This window comes from Mus caroli, chromosome 6 (genome assembly GCF_900094665.2).
Source record: "Mus caroli chromosome 6, CAROLI_EIJ_v1.1, whole genome shotgun sequence".
In the NCBI taxonomy this organism is placed as follows: Eukaryota; Metazoa; Chordata; class Mammalia; order Rodentia; family Muridae; genus Mus; species Mus caroli.
Window position 1 is genome coordinate 27,341,389 of NC_034575.1, and position 22,759 is coordinate 27,364,147.

At 45.2% G+C, this 22,759-nt stretch overlaps 1 protein-coding gene across 3 annotated transcripts in view; it reads right to left on the reverse strand.

The window, feature by feature from the left end:
* Plxna4 (plexin A4) overlaps window positions 1-22,759 on the reverse strand; it is a 452,006-nt gene that overhangs the window by 373,367 nt on the left and 55,880 nt on the right. For all 3 annotated transcript variants that reach the window (XM_021164546.2, XM_029478188.1, XM_029478189.1), the window contains one exon: window positions 4,232-5,501. In XM_021164546.2, the coding sequence (XP_021020205.1) occupies window positions 4,232-5,416 (1,185 nt within the window). In that variant the 5' untranslated portion in view covers window positions 5,417-5,501. The remainder of the gene's footprint in view (window positions 1-4,231; window positions 5,502-22,759) is intronic.

Consider the following 22,759-nt stretch of genomic DNA (forward strand, 5'->3'; position numbering starts at 1 on the left):
GATAGACACTCCCTTGACTACAACCTTTGTCCCATCTACAGGGTGTAGTGATCCACTTCCCTTTCACATTCCTGGAGACTGAGGTCTTTCCTTGATCTTGGCCAGTCTGTTGCCTAGTTGCCTAAAACATTCCCAGGATTTAAGATGTTTTCTCTACTCTTTGACTTACTTGGAGCCAGAGGCTAGGGCTCTGTGAGGGAACTCAGCAAACTAAAGAGGGAGAGGAATGGAGGGATCCAAGTCTAGGACAACCCCTAGACTCATGAAGGACACAGACCCTTAGCTTGAAACAATGTCCTCCCCAAAGTGGGCTGTCTATTTCAAGACAGAACTTCACAGAACTGTCAAGTTTCTGTGGGAAAGGCTGGCCATCACAGAGTCCTAGCATAAGACAGAAATGGTAGACTCTCAGTCCCATAGCCTTAGAGATGTGTGCTCTATAAGCAGAGAGTTGCAGAGAACCTTTGAAGTGGGCCACAAAGGGGGCCAGAGCCAGGATCAGTGGTGAGAAGCTACAGAAATACAAATTAAATCAAATTGGTTAACCCTCCTAGATGCCTTCCTAACAAATTGGCCTCAGGTTAGACTCCTTGAGTCCCAGCACAACCTAAGACTCCAGCCATATTGTTCTAGCTCTCTTATGCCTAGGCTCTCAATGAGATCTTCTGAGCATTGTACAGGTTCTACTGCCTTCATTATTGGGTGCCTTTTCCATTTGGATTAGAGATGACCAGGACACAGGAAAAGAAAGGCTCAGAAAGCAAAGTTGGAGGATGCTTCCATCCCCCAAACACCTAAAGATGCCTCACCAGCTCCCATAGTGTCTATATCCAACACAGCCAAGGCACTAACACTTGCAAACGTTTCTATACTCATAGCCACTCAGTCATAGAAGACCACTCCTGGCCATTTCCAGCCTCTCTTCTGACATGAATACAGTCAGTCTTCCTGGCCAATGGGGAAGCAGAAGCACCATTGAGTTCTCTGATAGTTGCAATCAGAAGGCTCTGGATTCATGATGTAGGCAAGTGATCCAGGGTCAGACCACTCTCAGCTCTGAGTTCAGGGGAAGAAATATAGGTCTCAGGAAATGGAAAAGGCCATATAAGCTCAATAAATATTTTCTGATAGGCATTCTAATTTTCAGAATCAGAATAAAGTGTGTAATCAAAACAAATCTCTGGTCGTATCCCCTTTGTAAACTCTCCAAGTTATAACTACAATAAAACCCACAGGTATCCCCACCCTCCAAACACAAACCCTTAAACTCAACCTCTTAAGTTGTAGCCTCCTTTGGTTATCTCCAGCAACAGCAACTGCAATGGTAAGTTTTATGTCAGCTTGACACAGCTAGATTGAAGAATTCTCAGCAGAGTAAAGCCTCCATAAGATTCGCTTGTGAGCACATCAGTAGTGCATTATCTTGGTTGATGATTGATAAGGGAGGGCCCACCGCCACTTCTAGGCTAGTGGTCCTGGATGCTAAACAAGCCATCTGAGCAAATCATAAGAAGCAAGCCATCCATCCATCCACCTCCATGGCCTCTGAATTAGCTCTTGTTTCCACCCTGGCTTCCCTTAGTCATGGACTATGATATGGAACTGTGCGTTTGAATAAACCCCTTTCTCTCCAACTTACCTCTGATTGTGGCATTTATCTCAGTAATAGAAACTCTAAGACACTGTCTGAGACTCAGTTCCCACTTTACAGACCCCGAGGGAGCTCCAGATTCAGAGCCTAAAGAAGATTCCAGAGTTCACCTTGTCCCTTCTCTGTCTCTAGACTGGAAGAAACAACAGAACTGGAGATGGGTCACAGGAAAGCAGGATGCCAACATAGCTGACACCGGGGGACAGTGTAGCAGTACCGTCTGGCTGATGCTGACATTGTGTGCCCTACGGGACATGTGTGGTCTGAGCTGAGCCCAAATGAATTGTAACCAGAGAGCCTGAGCAAAGGAACGTGGGTATCAAGCAAATCAAAGGAAACCGATACTGTGCATTAGAAGCTGGCCTGGCCTCTTTTAGACTGGCTGGGAGACAGCCCTAGCCCTGTGCGCATTCTGGCCTCCCCCTCCCTATTCTCAGCTCTGAACTCTCCTCTAACTTGAAAGGGCTAATTAAAGCCAAAAGAAAAAAATCAAAAGCTTGTTATCTGGCTCCATTACTTCCAGTCCTGGCATTGGTCTGCCTCGCCAAGCTGTACTCCCTCTGTTTTCTCCAAGGATACCGTACAGTGTTAGGACCTACTGCTCTGTAGGCCTCTGTGGTGAACTTGGCTTTTGTATTTTGGCAGAAGTGAGAGCAGGATAGATACCAGTCAAATGGACCCCTATAGATGCTGTTGCTTCCCAAAGCCAAGCCCAGAACAATTTTCTAGTAAGTTTTCTAAAGAAAACTGTCAGAGAATGCAAAACCCTCTGATCTCAAAAGAACTAATGGTTGGTGATCATACTACAGTGCAATCTTCAGGCATGAGCAATGTCTGCACATGGGTGTGTAAATGCATTGGTGGAGATATGTATTGCATTGTATTCAAGTGTGTCAGAGTACTCAAATATAAAATGAATCTTTAAAGAAGGCACTATGGGTTGAAGTTCTCCCCCTTCCAAATGCAAATATAGATTTAAACTTGATTGCATTTTAATAGCATCAGGAAAACCTGGAAATGGGTCTGGGGAGGAGCTCGGTGGTTAAAGCACTTGTTATATAGGTGTGAACCCTGATTTTGGATTTACAGAATCCCATGTAAACACTGGGTGGGCATAGCAGCTCACCTATGATTCCAGCCTTGAAGGCCCCTGAACAAGCTGGCTAGCAAAACTAGCCATATTGCTGAGCTCTGTGTTTGACTGAAAGACACTAATCTCAAAGAGTAAGGTGGAAGGGTGTTTGAAAATTATTTCCCATATCAACCTTGGGACCTATAAATACACTGGGTCTACATAATTATGGCCTCTCCCAGAATATATAGAAAAATAAAAGAAGAGGTCAGATAGTTAAGAGATGGTTAGTGTGTGGGTTCATTTGTTGTTGTTTTACTTTGCTTTTGTTTTTCAAGACATGGTTTCTCTTCATAGCCCTGGATGTCCTAGAATTCACTAGGTAGAACAGTCTGGGCTCTTAAATTCACAAAGATCCACCTCTCTCTGCCTCCTAAATGCTGGGATTAAAGGCATGGGCCACCACTCCTGGCTTGGATTAATTCTTTTATTGTAGGAGTGGGTTAAGGATGAGATGAGTTGTCTATTTCTTTCTCTTCCCTTGCCTGCATCCTCCTGTCGTGTTGTGATACAGCAAGTGTACACACTTGGTTGTAGACTATGGCAACCTCTGAAACTATTTGAAATACATTTCTGCTCACAATTGGTGATCCAGTCTTGTCAATCCACTAGAGAAGTATGCGGGTTCTCTATACTTATCTTCTACTGTTTTCCCCAGCTAACCTGTGTTCAATACACACACACACACACACACACACACACACACACACACAAACAGCAGAGCACAAATATGGTTTATCATTGACCACCTACACTTATGAACACTTCAGAGTTCCTCAAGTTCATAACATCCCCATAGACCCTCTTGACTATATCATCTACCACCCAAAATAAATGGCTCCAGGATTATTGCCTTGAATTCCCTTCCTGAAAGACGGTGACTTGTAGGCTGAAAAAAAACCCTTTCCTCCCCAAGTTGATTTTAGTTGTGGTCTTTATCCTAGCAATAGAAACCTAACTAAGAAAGACCATGGAACTATGAACAAAGAAGATATTTTATAAATTGATTGATCTCTTTCCATCTCCGCTTTATTCTCATTTGCCATTTTAAGAGACATGCAAGGGTCTAAATAAAACCATAATTCTCTGAAATCCCATGTCCATCTCAAACGCAAAAGACTTCCCATGTTAGCAACTGCCTTTCTTGAATCTTCCATCATTTTACTGAGCTTCTCTACCAGGTCAAAATATAAAGAACATCAACCTCACATGTTTCCATCCAAACACTGCTGTCCTGTTGCTCATAGCCAACAAGAGACCAGAATGAGGTGCCTATAAGAAATACACATTTTAGCTCTAGCTGATGCCTTCATACTAAAGATGCTTTGCTGGTGACAGTCCAAATTAATGAGACCCAAAATGGAGACCCATTGAAATGCCATAGAGGCTACAAAAGCTGGGGTCTTTATCACCCACTGTCCAGGCCCACAAGATCCCTTCTCACTCACCGCACTGCTGCAAGGGATGTCCTTCACCTTGAGCCAGGCCAGGTCTAGTGTTCCCTCACCCCTATAACAGGACTGCAGGCGGTCCTTAATGCGATCATTGATCTGCTTCAAGATGAAGATGCACAGGGCAGACTCATCCAGAGATTTCATCTTCCGCTTCTGGCCCTTGGAGAAGACGGTGAAGAGGAGGTCATCATCTGGGCGGACACCTAGGGTCCGGCCAAGCACTGCACCAGCTTTAGACAAGTAGGCAGCCTGTAACAAGCGATACTCCACCCCATTGCGCTCACAGCCAATGGGCACCTCTACGTAGGAGTTGAAGGCTGTGTCCTCTTTGCAAAGCCTCACAAGCTTTGAGGTGTACACCTGCTCCTTTGTCGTGGAGCCTGGGGGAGACACCATCTCTGGCTGAAGGGTCAAAAAGTAGACAAAATTGCCACTGCTGAAGCCATAGACGTAGTAGATGTCAAAGTCGGGGATAACCGTGAAAGTGTCTGAAGGGATCTTAATCATAGAGGCCACAAATTCATCATGGAAAACGTAAGCAAACATGCCATCGGCCTCAGAGTTCTTAGTCAGCTTCCTGCTGGAGATGGTAGGAAAATATTCAGGTTTGCCATCCACTGCTGTGGCAATAAAGAGTTTATCATCAAAGTTGCTGTAGGAAACAATCACCCCAAAGACTGAGCCACTCTCGTTAACTCCCGAGAGATAATGTTCCTTCTTGTGAAAGGGCTCTCCCAACTTGAAGAGGTCCTCTAGCCTCAGGAGCTTGCAGATACCCTGGTACAGGCTCCCGCATGCGATCAGCCTGTTTTCTTTGTAGTCTATAAGCAGCATTTTGTTGACGTTATTGGTGCTGGCCAGAGGCTCATTGCAGGTCTGAACAATCCGAGGTGGGTAACACTTGGGGTTGTCCTCGTCTGGCCCTGTCTGATGAGTCACCAAGACTTTGAGGTCACTAGAGAGTTTGTAGATTCTGTTGACAGCCCCCAAATAAATGTGCCCTGTCCTCTCATCCACCACAAGGTGATTGAAGCCCTCGGCAGGCTCCCCTCGGAATGTCACAAAGGAAGGCTTCTGAGACAGCTGGGGTGGCTGTCGTGGAAGCAGAGTGGAGGAGCCCATCCCTACCACCAGTAGGTGGGAGAGCAGGCAAGTCCAGTTCCAAGGCATGGCTTTCATCTCAGACACAGGTCCTCGCAGACACAGCAGCACTCCAGCACAACTGTCCCTCCGCGGGGGCCAGGACTCAGCAGGGCTGTCTCCCCTAGTAAAAAAAAAAAAAGATTTAATTGTAAGTGATCTATGGCAGAGCATCGTGGTGACTTCAGATCGGCCTGAATTTGGTTCATACATGGAACTGACCTGTTGTGGGATAGCCAGAGGCCAGCTTAGGTGAAGGAGTTGGTGGCTGGCAGCCACAGTACTCCTCATCAGTAATAATGATGCTGATAACTGTCATGGTGATGGGGATGGTGAGGATGATGGTGGTGATGCTGATAGGAAGCAATATTGCCTACTGAGTGTCTGGCTTTGCATCAATACCTTGGCCAATATCTCTGGGTATTGTCTCATTTCATCTTAGCAACGCTTCCACGGTGAGTGTCTTCCAACTGACCTTCTAGATTTAAGGTCTACACTTTTCTGTACACACAGAGTTGACACCCATGGTCCCTGCGTTAGTGTTCTCTGCTATTGGTCCCAAGTTAGTGATCCAGGTGAGCAGCACTCACAGAAAGCTAGAGGGAGGAGCCATCTGTACTGGGGTCTTTCTTGGTTCTCTGTCTCCACAGTCTCTGGACCAACTCCTGCCCACTCCCTTAGGCCTAAGAGATAGTAACAGCGATCTCATTGTTATTAACTGAAAAAAATACAGCTCTACCCCCTGAAGAAAGCAGTCTTTTAAGAAGACTCTTATTACCTTCTGCTCAAAATACCTAATTTGCACATATTGTTACCGGCCAGAACTGTAACTGCTAACAACAGAAGCATGTGGTCATTTTATACATTTGTATAAATGTATAAAATTTTACACCTAAGGAATGTCAGCTTATGGGGCTTTACCACCAAAACTGGGCAGAGTGGCCAAAGTAGTCGATAGTCGGTCTTTAACCATCTCATTTGATCCCAGCCTCTCACAGCAAGAGCTGGGCTGTACTTCTTGTTATGCACACAGAATTGCCAAGGCTGACCCCCTTCTGTGGGCCACCCATTGCAACTGCTGCCCCAGACCCTCTTTGTCCTTCCTGCCTCCTCTACAAGAAGGTACAGTGAGGTTAAACTAAAAGCCCACATCCCCTAGCCCTCCCAGCTGCAGAGGTCACCAGCCCCGCACCCCTGGGTACATGGCCCAGCTCTGAGCTCTTCTATCATTTTAATGAGATGGATCTTGGCTGCCCCCAATGCAAAGGACTCCTCTGTCTCCTATAATGGGGACTCCTCTGCCTCCTACAATTTTCTTCAAAACAAGAGAAAAAGTAATTCAGAAACCATCTAACAATAAACAAACGAACAAATGAACCAATCATCTCTAGGGACAAAATTGCCATCCATCCTAGCAGTTCCCTTTACTTCTATTCATTGTACTTTCGGCATGAGCTTTCAGCATCCCATTTCTTCCAGATTGGATGAAATAAGGGAGGGGATAGCCAATGTCTTATTTAGGGGCATCTCCGCTCTGTGGGATTTCTCATTCTCCCAAGATCTTAAAACAATGGGGTTATAAGATGAGAGAACTTGTTAAAATAATAGAAATCACCCCAGCATGAAGAAAGCACAGATTAGCTGAACACCCAGAAAAGAGGAAAAAAATTACAACAATAAAGACTTTACATTATCAGCCAAAGTCCTGTGAAAGAGCACCTCAGCACGACATTAAAGGAAGAAGACCCTTGCAGAAGGAAATCCCCACCCTAACAGCAGCCCTGTAAACTGAGGGCCTTCATATTTACCCACATAGTTCAAAAGTACACTCAGAGCCTGTACAACACAGGTAAGCTATTGTAGGACTTCTGTGTCAGGCTGTCTGTCAGCTTCCTGTCAAGTCATGTAAAAGGCAGTAGAGCCTGACTTACTGCATAAGGTGAAGTATGAAGTTCTGTGACATATGACAGCACACTTTGGGAGTTCTTACTTGAGAAGAGGAAACAAGGAGCAGGCTATCTATCGGAAACCTTGTTGGGGAGTAGAGTTTGAGCCACACCATGAACTTGCAGAGGATATGCAAAGCTAGGAGAAAGGCACCTTCTTGGGAGAGTGTCCACAATGGAAGTATCCAACCAGAGTGGGGATGAGGGAAGGTTTGGAAAACACCGCTCACGAATCAGGAAGAAGATATGGCAGAAGAGAGAGTTACTGAGAAGTCAAGACTAAAATGCCCAGAGCTGAGGAAAGAGTAAAAACTTAATTAAAACACAGAGAAGTTTCCCAGAGAGGCCCCTCCACGCCCTCACCTTCATGGAAGAGAGTTAAGAACTGAAGATCTGTGAGATCCAGGAGCCAAACACTTCCTGTCTTAATCGCTAGTGCATCTATATCACCAGAGCCCTGCCCAGCATTCAGTGGAGGCTCAACAGCATTTCTTGACTGGCAGAAACAGGGGTCAGAAGCAGAGAGGAATAGCAATATGTGTGCAGCATTGACTATAGCCTAGACCCCATGCAAGGTAGGTGCTTTCCCCTGTATAAGCTCATATCGTTATCATGGCTGTCCATGGAGCAGGATGGTTTTACCTGTTCTGCAGATGACGTAGCTAGTTTTTCAATATGTGACTGATGAGAGGCAGAGAGTTGGTGGCAGGATCCAGATCTGTACCACTGCAAAGTCCATACACTTTCTAGAAGTGCCTCATTGTAGAACCCAGAATATATAGAACCCTTGGAGTTCCTGTTTAATTCATACCAGTCCCCAGGACAGAGGTCTCAGAATATCACCTATCAGACCCAGGGAGAAATGGGAGTTTCTGTCACCTACATGGAACTACCTGGGAGATGACACCTCTTAGGGGCCCAGCAATATATGCAGTGATAGATGTACACATGATAACTTACGTTTTCCGTGATGAATTTGTGGCCTCTATGATTAAGATCCCTTCAGACACTTTCACCGTTATCCCTGACTTTGACATCTACTACGTCTATGGCTTCAGCAGTGGCAATTTTGTCTACTTTTTGACCCTTCAGCCAGAGATGGTGTCTCTCCCAGGCTCCACGACAAAGGAGCAGGTGTACACCTCAAATATTGATAAGCACCTGACACAAGGTCCCTATTCTTCACACAGTAGGTGCTGCTATTAATAATGAATGTTAAGGAAATTGGGTTAGAAAGACAAAGATTTTGATAAATGAGATGGTACCTACTAGTTAAAATTAATTTTTTTTTCAGAACAAGTCATGAGGAGTCACGATAGTTCCTCTTGAGTTGTCTTTCCAAATCCAGAAAAAAGCAGAGAAGATCCTAGATATTTGTTTTCTGAACTAGGTGCTCGGGTTAAATGGTACTTAAACCCCTAATAATAGAGACAATAAAGGTGATAGTGAAATGGATCAAATGAAATCACAGAAGATCAAGTGGAATAAGAGACAGAGACGGAGTTTAGGGGGATAGTTCAGTGTAAATGGCTTGCCAGGCAAACATGAGAGCTTGAATTTGATCCCTAGAAAGCATGCTAAAAAGCCAGGCATGCTGGTATATGTTTATAATCTCAGTCCTGGGTAGGGGGACAGACAGTCCCTGGGAAACCGTGACCATCCAGCCTAATATAATCAATGAGTTCTAGGCTAGTGAGAGACCACATCTCAAAAACAAAGTAGACAGCACTCAAGGCAAGATACCCAAGGTTGACCTCTAACCTCTCTAACCTCTACATATACAAACTGAAATGCACATGCATTGGCACATATATGTGCACCCCCACATGTACACCACACAATCAATCCATCCATCCATCCATCCATCCATCCATCCATCCATCCATTCATCCATGAAATATAAATTAAAGATGGTGATGAGGGAGCTCAGACCACTGATTCCCCATTCAGTGCTCTTCCTATCACGTTTGGCCTCTTCTGACTTTATCGAAACCTGTTCCAACATCTGTTCCCCAGCCTTTGAAAGTGACAGCTATTCGGGCACCATATGCTCTGCTGGCTAACAGGGCTCTCACTGCAGCTCTGCCAAGAGCCAAATTCCAGAGGGGCTGGTATGCTCACTACAGACAGGCACAGACAGGTTGGGGCACAGCCACCAGTCCTTTGGGAGAGGACTTCCAGCAGAGCCTGTATCAGAGCATGCCACGTGCCAACCACTTGGCCCATCTTACTGTAAGCACTTGCAGACCCACAGCCAATCCACAGCTCCCCAGTCAGTGCCAGGTCAGACAAGGATGTAGTCATGACTATACTGGGCTAGAAGGGTCCAGAGCTCATTCACATCTTCTATTAGGCACCAAAAAGAGATACAGTTAGGCATCTCAAATACTTATCACTTCTATCTTGGAATGGTGAAATTACTGTTCCTGGAGGGGAGGGGGACTCACAAGAAACAATAATGCATGCTGGGAACACTCTCTCTCTCTCCCTGTCTCTCTCTCTCTCTCTCTCTCTCTCTCTCTCTCTCTCTCTCTCTCTCTCTTTCTCCCAGGAAAATGGTTGATTAGAAAACAAGAAACAGAGAAACAGAAGTGGGCCTGGTATGGATAAGCATGTGGGCACCAGCTGAACTCACTAAAGACCCCACTGTGGGCCTGGCCAATGCCAATCTTCCCACCGCAGATCAGAACCCACAGATGGGCAGAGCCAACAGCCACCTCTTAAGGTCACCTAAGGTTATTCCGACCTTACAAGACTGAAAAACTGGGTCTTCCAAAGGGTGAGAATGTGTCTCTCCCAGGAGATTAACCATGTAAATGGTGTCTTTAGTCCAGGAATGCCCTATTGGTATTCCTAGCCCCCCCCCCCAAAAAAAAGGTCTAGAAAGGACTAACGTCTGATACTTCTAATTACTCTCATTCAAAAAGACATTTAGCTGATTTTAAAATAATCTTAAAATTAAAGAGTACCAACCTTGATTCTTCCACTTACAAAATCAAATCATTTCAGAAGGTTCTGAAGAGTCTCCTGAACCAGGCAGGGTGGGGGAGGGGACTGAGGACAGGTCACCCCACAGTCCAAATCAAACCCAAACACACTACCATCCGCTCTTTCTGAAATCATCCTTTAGCTCTGAGTGGTCTCACGGGAGATGGAACTCATTTTTAGAAGCTTATCATCATTTTGATTAAAGCAGTTGGGACTGCCTTTGTTTTATATAGCAAGTTTTGAAGAGCTCAAACTAATTTTCATGAAGTGCTACCATCCTCTCAGATTCCTGAGTGCCAGAAAGAAAGTTATTATAGAGCAGTTTAAAATAGCAATTAGCTCACAAAATTCCTTCAGAATTTACAAGTTGTCTTCACGTACATTACCTAGGTTTGGTTTTATTGTTTGCCATGACCCTGTTGAGCTACCATTCAATGTGGACTATGGATTGCTGGGGCCATCTTGTAACCCAAGAGGGTAGGTATGAAGAAGATACTCAAAGAATGAAGCCATAAGAGAACAGAAGTGAGCAGAGATGCCCAGGTCCCAGCTCAGGATGTATAGATGTCTAGGTGGTGTGCATGACACCATCTGGATGCCTGTCCTACCCATGCACATGAGCCAAAAGCTTTCCCCTTTCCATAAGCTAGTTCAGGTCTCATTTTCTGGAGTCATTAATGAAGTAATCTTATTTTCTATTGCTGTGATGAAATACCATGACTGCATGCAAGTTAGGGGCGGGACATTATTTCAGTTTATGTCTCCACATCTCAGTCTATCACAGAAAGAAATCAGGACAGGAACTCTAATAGACCAGGAACCTAGAGGCAGAAACTGACCCAGAGGCCATGGAGGAGTGCTGCTGACTGGTTTATGAAGGCATGGCTTGTTCAGCCTACTTTCTTATAGAACCCAGGATCACCTGCTCAAGGGTGGCACTGTCCACAGTAGGCACTCCCACATCAATCTTTAACCAGTAAAACACCCTATAGGCTGGCCCACAGGCCAATCTGGTGGGGGGCATTGTTATGCCTCTTCCCAAATGAATGTAGCTCATGTCAAGTTGACAAAACTAACCAGGGCAAATCCTAAACCATTCAGAGGGAACTCTAAAGTGTCTACTGCTACACATCTCTACCAGACTCTTCTTTTACGAGATTAAGTAACAAGCCTAAGAGAATGTGTCCCCTGACCATTCACATGGTGATGAATATCCCAAGTAAGATTTGGGGGTAAGCATGAGTGTACAGTCTTACCTAACCACATGCGGCTCCCCCTAAGTTCAGGCTGTACCCCCACAAACCTCCCAAGGTTTCCACCTGTTCATGGTTTTGTTCATGTCTCAAATGAAGCCTTCTCTGACCCCAGGAAGAGTCTAAGATGCCCTGATCATGTGTTAGTACAGGAACCAGTGCCCATCAGAGACTTTCAGATGACAAAAGGTTAAATTCATCCCTATTTATTGTCCTTGCTAATATCCCGAGTCTCTTAAGAACAAGGATCATGGGCTGGCAAAATGGCTTATCAGGTTAACTGTCTGCCACCCTAGTTGGTCTCTAGGTCCCATATAGTAGGAGAGAACAAATGCTTGTAAATTGTTCTCTTGTTTCCACATGGTACATAATACTTTCTCACACACACGATAAATAAATAAATGTAGTAAATGTTTTAAATAATATAGATCATGTCTTTTTTGTCACTGACTGTCTCTAGTTCTTAGCCTAGATCCTGAGACACATGAAGTATGTAATAAATGTTTGAAGATGAAGGAAAGAAGGAAGAAATGAACGACTCTTTCCCAGCAGAGTCTATGAGATAGCAGCTGGCATCAATTATGGATAAAATTCGAAGTAAATCTCGGTGCTGTGCCAACAAGGTCAAAAAAGGTCTGGATTGACAAAGTTAGTTTTCCCTACCTATTCCCGGGCTTATAAATACTTAAAATACTCCATTTTATCCTTTTAAAACGTGAACGCAAATGCATCTGAGAAGCCACATCGTCCATACATGATTTAGAAGGGGACCAGCAGTCCACAGCTGGAATACTGTCACAAGTCACCTTGGGCCTACAAATTAGACTTTTCTCACTCAGTCAAGATATCCAGTGCAGTCCCTGTCAAGGAAAAGGATCAGGGCCTGAGAAAGTTGCACTGGAAGAAAGAGCACAGCAGACACAAGTTGCTAGAAGCCAGCATTTATGAGCTCATTCACCTGATAACTACTTTTTCCCAGCAAGGGATTGCTAATTGAACTGAGCATGAGCCATAAGAAGAATCCTGAGCTGGGAACAATGGTAGCTCCCCTAGAGTAGGACACATTGACCATGATCTCCAGTGCCTGAGGAGCAGGAGCCTGTGGCTGTCCCCTGGAGAAGTTGTGCAGAACTCCACTTCCTCAGCCATTATTAGAAGCCAGGAACTCCACCACCTCCTTTAGCCCTGCAGACAGTATTGTTCCGGGAAGCTGCATCTTCAGGATGCAGGAAGGACATAGAAAGAAAGCTAACTTAGTGACAAAAATATGTGGTACTTGTTCGGGAGATGTCAGTGTCCTGTCAGCTACAGTGAACATCTCCTGCCGTCTACATTTTCATAGTCTCCATTTAGACCACATGGACAGTGATTATCCTGGTGACATTTCAGGTAGACCTCATGGACTGCCACTTTCACGGTGATATTCCCATGCCAACCTTTGGAACAATGAGTGTCTACTCACTATAGTTTGAAAAATGTGTGTACATTTCGTGAATTGGAAATTTAATCCCTAAATTACTATGTTGGTGGCGTTTGAAGGTAGGGTGTTTGAGAAGTAATCAGGATTGAATGAGGTCATCAGGGTAGGACCCTTATAATGACCAAGGCTTTGTAAAAAAAGGAACCAAGACCTAACCTTCCTTATGCTTTACTCTTTGTTATCAAGTGACACCCTCTGCACATAAGTCCTTCATCACATTGTGTCACATGCTTGGACTCCCTTGTCTCCTTGCCACGAGAACTAAGCCCCTGCTCTTTGTAAATTTCCCACTCTCTGCTACTTTACCATAGCAACAGAAAATGGACTAAGGCACTTTGTTAGGGGTTTTTTGGTTCCTTTATTTTGGTCTGAACCACCCAGTGAGATAAATAGGACTCTAAGGACATATGGGGTAGAGCCTGAGTGTGGATGGTCCCTGGCCTACCAGGAATCTATCTCCATAGCAGATGTAGAACTGTCTATTAACACATTCAAGTCACTATAATTAGAAGACACTACATACAGAAAGCTGAGGCTCACACCAGATGCTGAACCTCAAAGTCTCTGCTTTAGGGAGCCTATGGGGCTGATGATCCTAGGGAACAGCCTCTTCTGATAATGGTAGCTCCCTCCCTTTCTCCCAAAACTAGCCTGCAAGTTCCAAGTTCAGCGAGATGACAGGCTACTATGCCAACATCTAATAATAACAACAAAAAAACAAAAAACAAAAACAAAAACAAAAAAAAAACCTTCCATATTCCTTAATGGTTGTTCCCATATTCTAGGCCCAGTGAGGCAGTGTGTGCTTGTAGGAAATGCTAGCCCTTCTTCAATGATCTCAAGTCTAATACAGAGAAATACACATCTGTTTGAGATGCCCTCTCCAATCTCTAATCTACTCTAAGCAGTATTTTTTTTCTCTCTACCTGCAATTTTCCCTTCCAGTTCTGGGTTTCTAGAAATGGAGCCCACAAGTTGTTACTTCGTAGCATTTTGTTTCCCGGATAACTATATTTACATGCAGGTGTGCAGCTAGCTTAGAGCTGGTGTCTGCAATGGGCCTACAAGCCAGGCAGGCTGCATGTGTTTGTTTGCCTTGCTTATAGACAAGTCCTGACCTTTCCTGTCCCCCCACTTGGTTGCCATCTCAGAAGTGACTTCCCATGGATAAAGGGAGAAAAGACAGAGAATGTGGGTACCACAGTACAGTCATCATTATCCCTAGGGTCTGATGGGGGTCATGTCAAAGCAACTACACACTCAAGAGAAAGTCACAGTACTGTCTCCGAACTGTCACCACTGTATACCCAGAACCCAGGAAACATCCAGGATGCTCAGGTCTGCCTGCTTCCCACCCAGGGCTGCACTCTTCCTTCAGCTGCTTTCTCTGGAACAGGGAGAAATGAAAACTACATTATAAAGGGAGGGCAGATAAAAGGTATAAAGAGGAAGGAGGAAGAGTCATGGAGAGCCAGGCACAGACTGAAGGTCCCAACCTGGCAGGAAATTCTGCACCAAGCTCAGCTCTCATGGTACTCTGTGCTGGCTCATGGACTCTTTCCCTCCCTCCCCTCATCTCTCCCTCCCATCAACCCTCCCTCCCTTCACCCTTTCTCCCTTCTCTCCTTTTCCTCTCCCTCTCTCCCCTTCCTCCCCTCTCTCTTTCTCTCTCTCAATCCTTAGGGCTGGGTTCCCTGACAGGACTGTAGAAAATGTTACCATGGACAGGGCTTTTAGCTTCAGCCCCACCAGAGGGGAGTTGTCCCACTCAGGGAGGAACTAGAGCGGGGCCTAACCTTGAGGCCTTCTTCTGGATTTCATTGCCACCTCCTCCCTACCCCCTGGAGTGGCTCTCCCAGGTTGCAAACCGGTCTGCATCCACAGCAAGGGTCTAGGCCCCTCTGATAAAACTCTTCCTTAGGATCTAGTGGTGGCCCTTGATATCCCAGGCACCAGGACACCAAGTAGAAGTGAGGGCTCACTAAGCAATGGCTCTCTCTTCACTCCAGGCCTGGCTGGGAAGATTTTAAAACACAGAACTTGCAGAGAAAGCCTGATCCGGACAGGAAAGGACTGACAGCTTCTTTCTAGTGTCTCGTTTAAAGACACAGGCTTGCCAGGAATTGAGGTTCAGACCCCACGTCTGAAGCCTGACATCTACCTGATGGCTGCCTCCTGCCCCAGTTGCTCAGCACCCCAGCTGCTCAGCACAGCTCACAGGAATGCCCTTGCCTGGCTATCCAGATCCCAGTATTGGTTTCCCATCCTCAGAGAGAGACTGACACTGGCCTCTGGATGCACAGAAATAGAGGGACATTATGGGAAAGTGACCAACACATCCTGACGGGTAGCAAAAGTGGTGTCACTTTTGCTATTGTAAGAGATGGCAGATATTTGGGTCTCAGAAAGGGACCTGAGGCCCACTTGTCCTGTGCACGTGACCTGTATGGCTGAGTGGTTTCCATTTGGAAAGGAGGCCCACACAGGCCTCAAGCCTCAAGCTCACAGCCTAGCTGGTTTCGGTTGTTTGGAGCCACGTCTACTGGTTTTCTGCTGGATGAGAACTCACTCTGAAGATCCTCATCTCCTCCCACAGGTGGAGAAAAAGGCTGGATGTTCTAAGCTCACAGACATCCACGTGTATGCTAGTGACATTCCCCGAAGCCTCTTTGAATCACCATGAATCAGGACACTGAAGACATCAGGAACAGCTGCCCTCACAGGTCATGGTCTGACTATTTTCCTTGATGTGTCAGTTCCACCCATCTGTAAATTGGTCTTTCTAGAAGCAGGTGGTAAGGAGTGTGCCCAAGTTGCTCTTCTGGTGAACTCCAGGAGAAGTGAGGACGGTCAGACTTCTCAGAACAAAAGTTATCTCGGATTTGAGGTGGGGTCCTCAGAACATATTTGTAGGGGTGCCAGGCAGAGCTGTGCAATGGTAGTGCCTGCAACAACTAGGAGTGATTTTTACAGATGGCAGGCTAGTGCTGGAGTCACTCTCTTGAGACTACACCTTTCTTCAGTTGACTGCCCAGCTGCCCGACCTAAACTGGGGATATGCCTGGCATGCCAACCATGCTTTAATCCTGCAGCCTACACTCAGAGAGCTCAGGGTCCTCTCCTGTCAAGTAGGTCCATGTCACTCTCCTTGGAATTTATTTTTTCTCTCCCAAGAGGACGGACCAAGGGGTAAAACACTTCATCAGTTCTACTTTGCTCCAAAGGACTACTCATGTTGAGTTCATCCTGTTGTTTTGTTTTGTTTTGCCCCAGGAACTGTGTAGAAAGTGGGTAGGAGGTCTGCAAGTCCTGAACCACATGTGGGTCTAATATAAAACCCCACATGATTTGATTCTGCCTATCTACTCACATTCCCTTAACAAGTAAGAAAGAGACAGACATTCCCTTCCTCAAACAGACACCTTTCCAACTAGACTGTGTGTGTTTGAGTGTGTGTGTGCGCGTGTGTGTGTGTGAGTGTGTGTGTGTACTGAGCACAGTGACTTATACGTGCTAGTCAATCCCTCTGCCACCAAGCTATATCACAGACCCTTAAGTAGACTCATAATTCAAGAAAGTTGTCAGGTTTAGAAGCAATAAAAATAAAGGCAGAGTTTGAGGAACTCAAAACTGGGGGTCCATGTTCTTGGGTCCTGGAGCTTCTCAGGGTGATAATCCAGTCATCACCCCTGAAAGTGCCACCATCCCTGCCACTGGCACCTGTATCAGAGTCGCACAGCCACTGGCCTTCCAGCCCCAACAGTCTCCATGCAAAGACTCCAAAGCCCCACCAAACAGTAGTACCGTGAAGGAGCACTTGACTTGAGTGGGGCACACTTTACCAGATGATGGCGCCTCCACTGCTCCCCCCCAAGTCTGGTGGTATGATCTCCCGTATGTCCTCCTTGTCCCCAACTCCATCCATCCCTTCCCTTCTCAATCCTAGAGGAAATCAGGAAATGAACAGTTGTCTGCCTTGCCGGTCTATAGTCGTGTAATTAGTGCTATTTAATTCCACGACGAGGCAAAGCTCATAAGACACAAAATATATTTCAGCTGTGTGCCTCGAATCCTGGCAGAAATCCCCCACTGCAGCCGGAAGCTGAACGAAGTTATATTTACTCCCTAAAAAAAAAATTAAATAAATTCAGAATGGAGGCAACAAAGTTTTGAAACGAGGCACCGCTACTACCTGGCAATGTGCAGAGGAGAAAGAACAGGGGATTATGGTCCCTAAAGTTTGGAAACCATTTCCATTGCCATGACGACAGTGACTTTTAAAAACACTTCCTATTGATTAAGTAATGCCAGCATAATGTGTCACTTCCTTGTAAAGTCATTCTGGACTCACCCTCTCCTTACTCCTAAGCACTGACACGTGCTTTACAGCACTGTCCCCAGTTACAGGATAGGAAGACGCCAGTCTTCTCCCCATGTAGTGGGCACAAACTCATGAGACAGATCCTTAAACCGAAACCTACAGCTTCTAGTGACTTCTCCAGCTTATCTAACATTTCCCTACCTGCCCCCCCACCCCCGCGCCCCCAGCTGCGTTCTCCCTGTCAACTCCACTGCACAGACACAACATTTTATCAAGCCACCACGGAACAAGCAGCAGAAACTCCTGTCCTCTGTCCTGCTCCCATTCAAACATGAAACCAGACTGGTGCTGCGTGATGTTGCCTGGGGAGACTTTAAAAAGCATTCCTGCACCCTAGGTAAAGAGGGACTGGCAAACTAAAGATGGGATTCCATCAGTGCTCGATCTAGTGACCAGGCATTACTCACAGGTGCACTGGTGACTCATTGGCAATGCCACCATTGAGAAGTTCCACCCGAGACAATCACTTATCTTTTACATAAATCCAGGGGTGAGACCTCATGAAGATCTCGTAAGCCTCCCTGCGCTGGGGGTGGGGGTAGGGGATATCAATAGGCCAGATCTCATGAGGATCTTCTGTAGTCGTCACAGCTGCTCTGATTCAAGACCTCAACACTCATGTCCAACCCAGTGCAAGTAGCTCTGACATCCCCTCAGGTGCCAGTATCAGAAGAAGGCCAGCATACTCCAGACCTCTAATGTTAACCTATACCACCAAGTCAGGACCAGACTCTGTTTCCAACATTACCGCCTTACTAGCCCCTTCATGCAGCAACCCTGTGAATAGACTGTGCCCTTCCCCTTTTTGAGGTGACAAGAATTCACAATTAAAGAAGGCCCCAGAGCAAGGCCAGGCACATCTGGTAATACTGGGTGCTGTCAATTCTCTCTTTGAAGATCTGCTCAGAGTTGTGCCAGTGGAGGAGGCACAAGAGGCAGGCCAGATGCACAGAAAGTCAAGATTGCTGCCCAGGAGGTCTCACTGTAGTTCCAGTGGCTCTGCTGAGTCTGCTCTGCACAACAGCCATGTGTAGAAACACCGTATCTTCTAGACGGGGAGGAAGTACCTGCCAGTTCACAGTCTTTCCCATGTAGTGCAGGAGTCTACCCACTGCATGACTGCCACCACTCATAGGTGTAACATTTTGCTTTCAAGTAACTCAAGAACACTGAACACACGTGATTCCAAAAGCATGTCATTGTCCCCATCCAACCCATTCTGGTTATTGTGTAGATGGGGACTGAGCCTCAGAAAGGCTGTGTCTTAGTTAAGGTTTCTGTTGCTGTGATAAAACACCATGACCAAAAGCATCTCATAACTCTCTGGTCACACTCCATCACTGAGGGGAGTTGGGGAATCAGGGACTGAAGCAGAGACCAAGGAAGAGTGTTGCTCACTGGCTTGGTCCTCATGGCTTTCCAAGCCTGCTTTCTTATACAACATCTGCCTAGGGATGGAATGACCCACAATGCATTGGGCCTTTCACATCAATCACTAATCAATAAAATGTCCCACAGGCCAATCTTTGGGAGGCATATTCTCCATTGAGAGTCCATCTTCCCAAATGACTGTAACTTGTGTCAAGGTGACCTAAAACTGACCAACATGCCATATTAATGCTTCTGTTGTTTCTATTTTCCTTTATAATACAAAGCAATGATCAGAGTCATCACTGGAGATTATATATCAAAAGTAGGAGGAATGAGTCTTAGAAGGCCCTGATGAAATGTATAGTTTCTACCTGAGAAGAGAGAAGGTCATTTTAGCATACTGAAATCTTTAGAAGTGTTATTTCATTGACATGTATTATTGGTGGTTGCATGTCATGGAACCTGGTGAGGTGCCACAGTTGTGCAAGTTTGGAGGAAGACAGTGGGTGGTATGCCAAAGCCAACCAGCAAGTAGGACCAATGTTTCATGTCTATTTGCACATTTGTTCAACAACATGTGTGCAGCCCTGCACATTGTGTGCCAGTATCCTGCCTTCTAAGAGGAAGCATGAGTGAGACAAGGCCTTTAATCCTATCAAACATATGCCTTAAGAAAGAGACAGGGGCTGGTGAGATGGCTCAGTGGGTAAGAGCACCCGACTGCTCTTCCGAAGGTCCAGAGTTCAACTCCCAGCAACCACATGGTGGCTCGCAACCATCCGTAACGAGGTCTGGCGCCCTCTTCTGGACTGTCTGAAGGCAGCTACAGTGTACTTACATATAATCAATAAATAAATCTTAAAAAAAAAAAAGAAAGAAAGAGGCAGAAGTGAGGATGTAGCTTCATGGTAGGGTGCTTGCCTAGCATGTATAAGGCTCTGGGTCCCATCTCCAACACCATATACACATGTGTGTGTGCATGCACATCCTAAAGAGAAAAAAAATATAAACAAACATAGATGGTTTTAGATAATATTAACACAAAAAAGGGAAAGGAGTAGGGTTATTTTCTATAGACAAAATTCTACAGTCAGGGTCATGGGGTCTCAGACAGCTAAACAGTCTCACTAAAGTGCTCACAGAGACACTCATAGCCAGAGGGTAACAGCCATACAAAGATTTGGAGAGTCTTCTAGGCCAATGAAGAAGTGATCATAAAGACCAAGAAAGATAATAAATAAATAAATAAATAAATAAATAGGTAGATAGATAGATAGATAGATAGATAGATAGATAGATAGATAGATAAATACAAATTTTAAAGACCCACTAAGGAAAGAGTAGACGGCTAAAGGACCAGATGACAAAAACTTAGCCTGGAAGTGTGATTGTGAAACCCAAGAGGAAGGTGGCAGATACTGAAGGGCTGAACCATGGAGAGGAGTTTGTGTTTAGCCCAAATAGCATGAGAAGCCCTGAGAAGGGGCAAAGTAAGGGGGTGGGGCTGGCTGGCTCTGCCTGGCTGCAATGTGCAGAAGGGCTTTGATGGAAGAGGAGACCTGCAGAGTTTCAGTACAGAGTGTTGGCAGACCTAAGCCAGAGGACATGGAAAAAAATGAAGCATGGGGACTGTGGAGATGAAAGGAGAAGAAGAGACGGGCATTCATCTTCCCTCCAGGGCTTTGAGTATGTATCTGAGTGGTTGGTGCTGTCTTTTTCATGATTAGGAAAAGACTGAGGAAGAACAGGCCATAGGGGTAAGGAAGTCAAGAGCTCTGTTTGGGAACTAAAGGGCTAGGTTGTCTCAAGAGGCTATCCTACCCACAGTGGTGCCTACAAGAATCATCTAGGAGGACTGGGTTACAAAGAGCAGAGCTTGACTTCTGTGGAAGGCATGGCATATAATGCTAACATCATCATATTTCCTAGGTCAGAAACTGACTCTCCGTAACTGAGATGAGCTGAGGCTGGCATACGAACCTACACTACCAAAAGACCAGAGAAGCAAGGGTCTTTCACCAGGGCTGACAGCAACAGTGTACACTTTACACTAAGCATTCTAGGCTGGAAGAAAGTGACACCAACTATAATCCTTTACTTAGGAAGCTAGAATTTTATGCTTATATCTTGTGAAATAAGAATAGTAAAACTTCCATTTTATCAGAGAGAAATGTAAAATGTCCTTGCACAATGGGCTCTTCTGTAAACTTTGTACATTTCCAAACAAAATTAATATCAAATGTAAAAACAAAAAAGACAGAGGTGCTCAGCTTCTATTATATAGTTCATAACAGAAAGTCATCTTTTCAGCCCATGCACAGCAGCCTGGATTGTAGAAAACAGTGTCAGCCCAAGGGCCACACTGAAGAAAGTTAAACAGAAGTCAAAAGAACTCAGGCTAAGAGAGGGATGCATCCTGTGTCATCGTTTTAAAGACTTGTGTTAAAGAACACATGGTGTAGGATTTACCATTTCAACCACTTTTAAGGGTGTGGCTCAAAGACCTTGAATTCACTTGTGTTGTACAATTACAGCATCATCCATTTTCAGAACCCATTCATCTTTGACTCCAATTTTCCTTGTAAGACACAGGCACACTTCCCTCCCCTACCCAAGTCCCCATCACCACTTGTCTGGGTGCTCCAGGAACCTCAGGAACACAGGATAAGAGCATTTGAATCTGACTTATTTCACTTAACATAATGTCTTCCATCTTAATTCAACAAGGGGTAATTTGATTTTTAATTTTAAATAACTGAGGCTCTCCCTCCAATGAAATTCCTGCATTTAAAATAACTCCTGTAGTTGCCATTTTATGGGAATAAGGATAGGGGAATTAGGAAAATTGTATATCTGTCAACACATAATGAGTGGGAAAAATGCCCTTCCGTCAGTCCACATGATCCTAATATAATGCTAAGAAGAACCACAGTCCTTTCACAGCTCAGCCTTAAAAAACAACTCTGTTCAACTTGGGAAACGGATGTACGTTAAGTTCCTTAAGATTTGTGAGCCAGGGTTTCTCAAACTTGGAAGTATAAGAAACCCCTTTCTTGCGTCACACCTATTATAATCTCTAAGAAGACCATTTCATGATAAACACTTTGGAAATTACATGTATGTTGGTTTTGATCCTGAAAGCAGTGATGTAGGGAGTTCTGTGATTTCCATCACCATGGCTCCAAGGAACAAGCCCTTCAGAGCCCAATGCCCATTACAACCCACTTCTGCTTTCTCTTAGCACCTGCAGTCTTCCACACTGTTATGAGACCCTGAAGAAAAAAACAAAATAAACATAGAGAAAAGAGCAGAGACAAATGAGTCTGTCTGAACAAGAGATGAACATCTCTCTGTCTCACTCCCAAACTCAAGGGCTCTGCCTGGCTACAAACCCAAAGAGCTGGCTTCAGCATCAGCAGTGCCTCACTAAGGTGGTTCTTGTGCCTGTGCTGCAGTGACCGTCTTGGGAAGAGTACTCACTCCTGTCCTGGTTTATGAGACAGGCTTGTTTGTTAAGGTTGCCATGGCTTCCTAAGAAGGAGTAAATGTTCAGGGTGTCCATTATCCAGGTAAAAAGTGGCTCCCGGAAGATCACTAAGAGTGATGGCAGTACACCTTTACAGGTGGGAGAGGAGGCTTCCATCTCCTCCAGATTTTTTTAAGCCTAAACTTTCAAGGGTACTGAGGGTGTACTGATAGATCAAAAATGGACACAGGAACCCAGCAGATAGCAAAATGTGTCCTCACTATAAGTGACAATAAAATGAAATAAGGTATGACTGGAAAACAGATGGACTTCTTACAACAACTCTAGGTATTCCCTTATTCACCGGATGTTGTGGAAAGCAGCCACTTAAGATGCCTATTTGAATTAGAAAGTGCAATCTGCAAATTCATCTGGAATAACAAAAAACCTAGGATAGCAAAAACTCTTCTCAAGGATAAAAGAACCTCTGGTGGAAT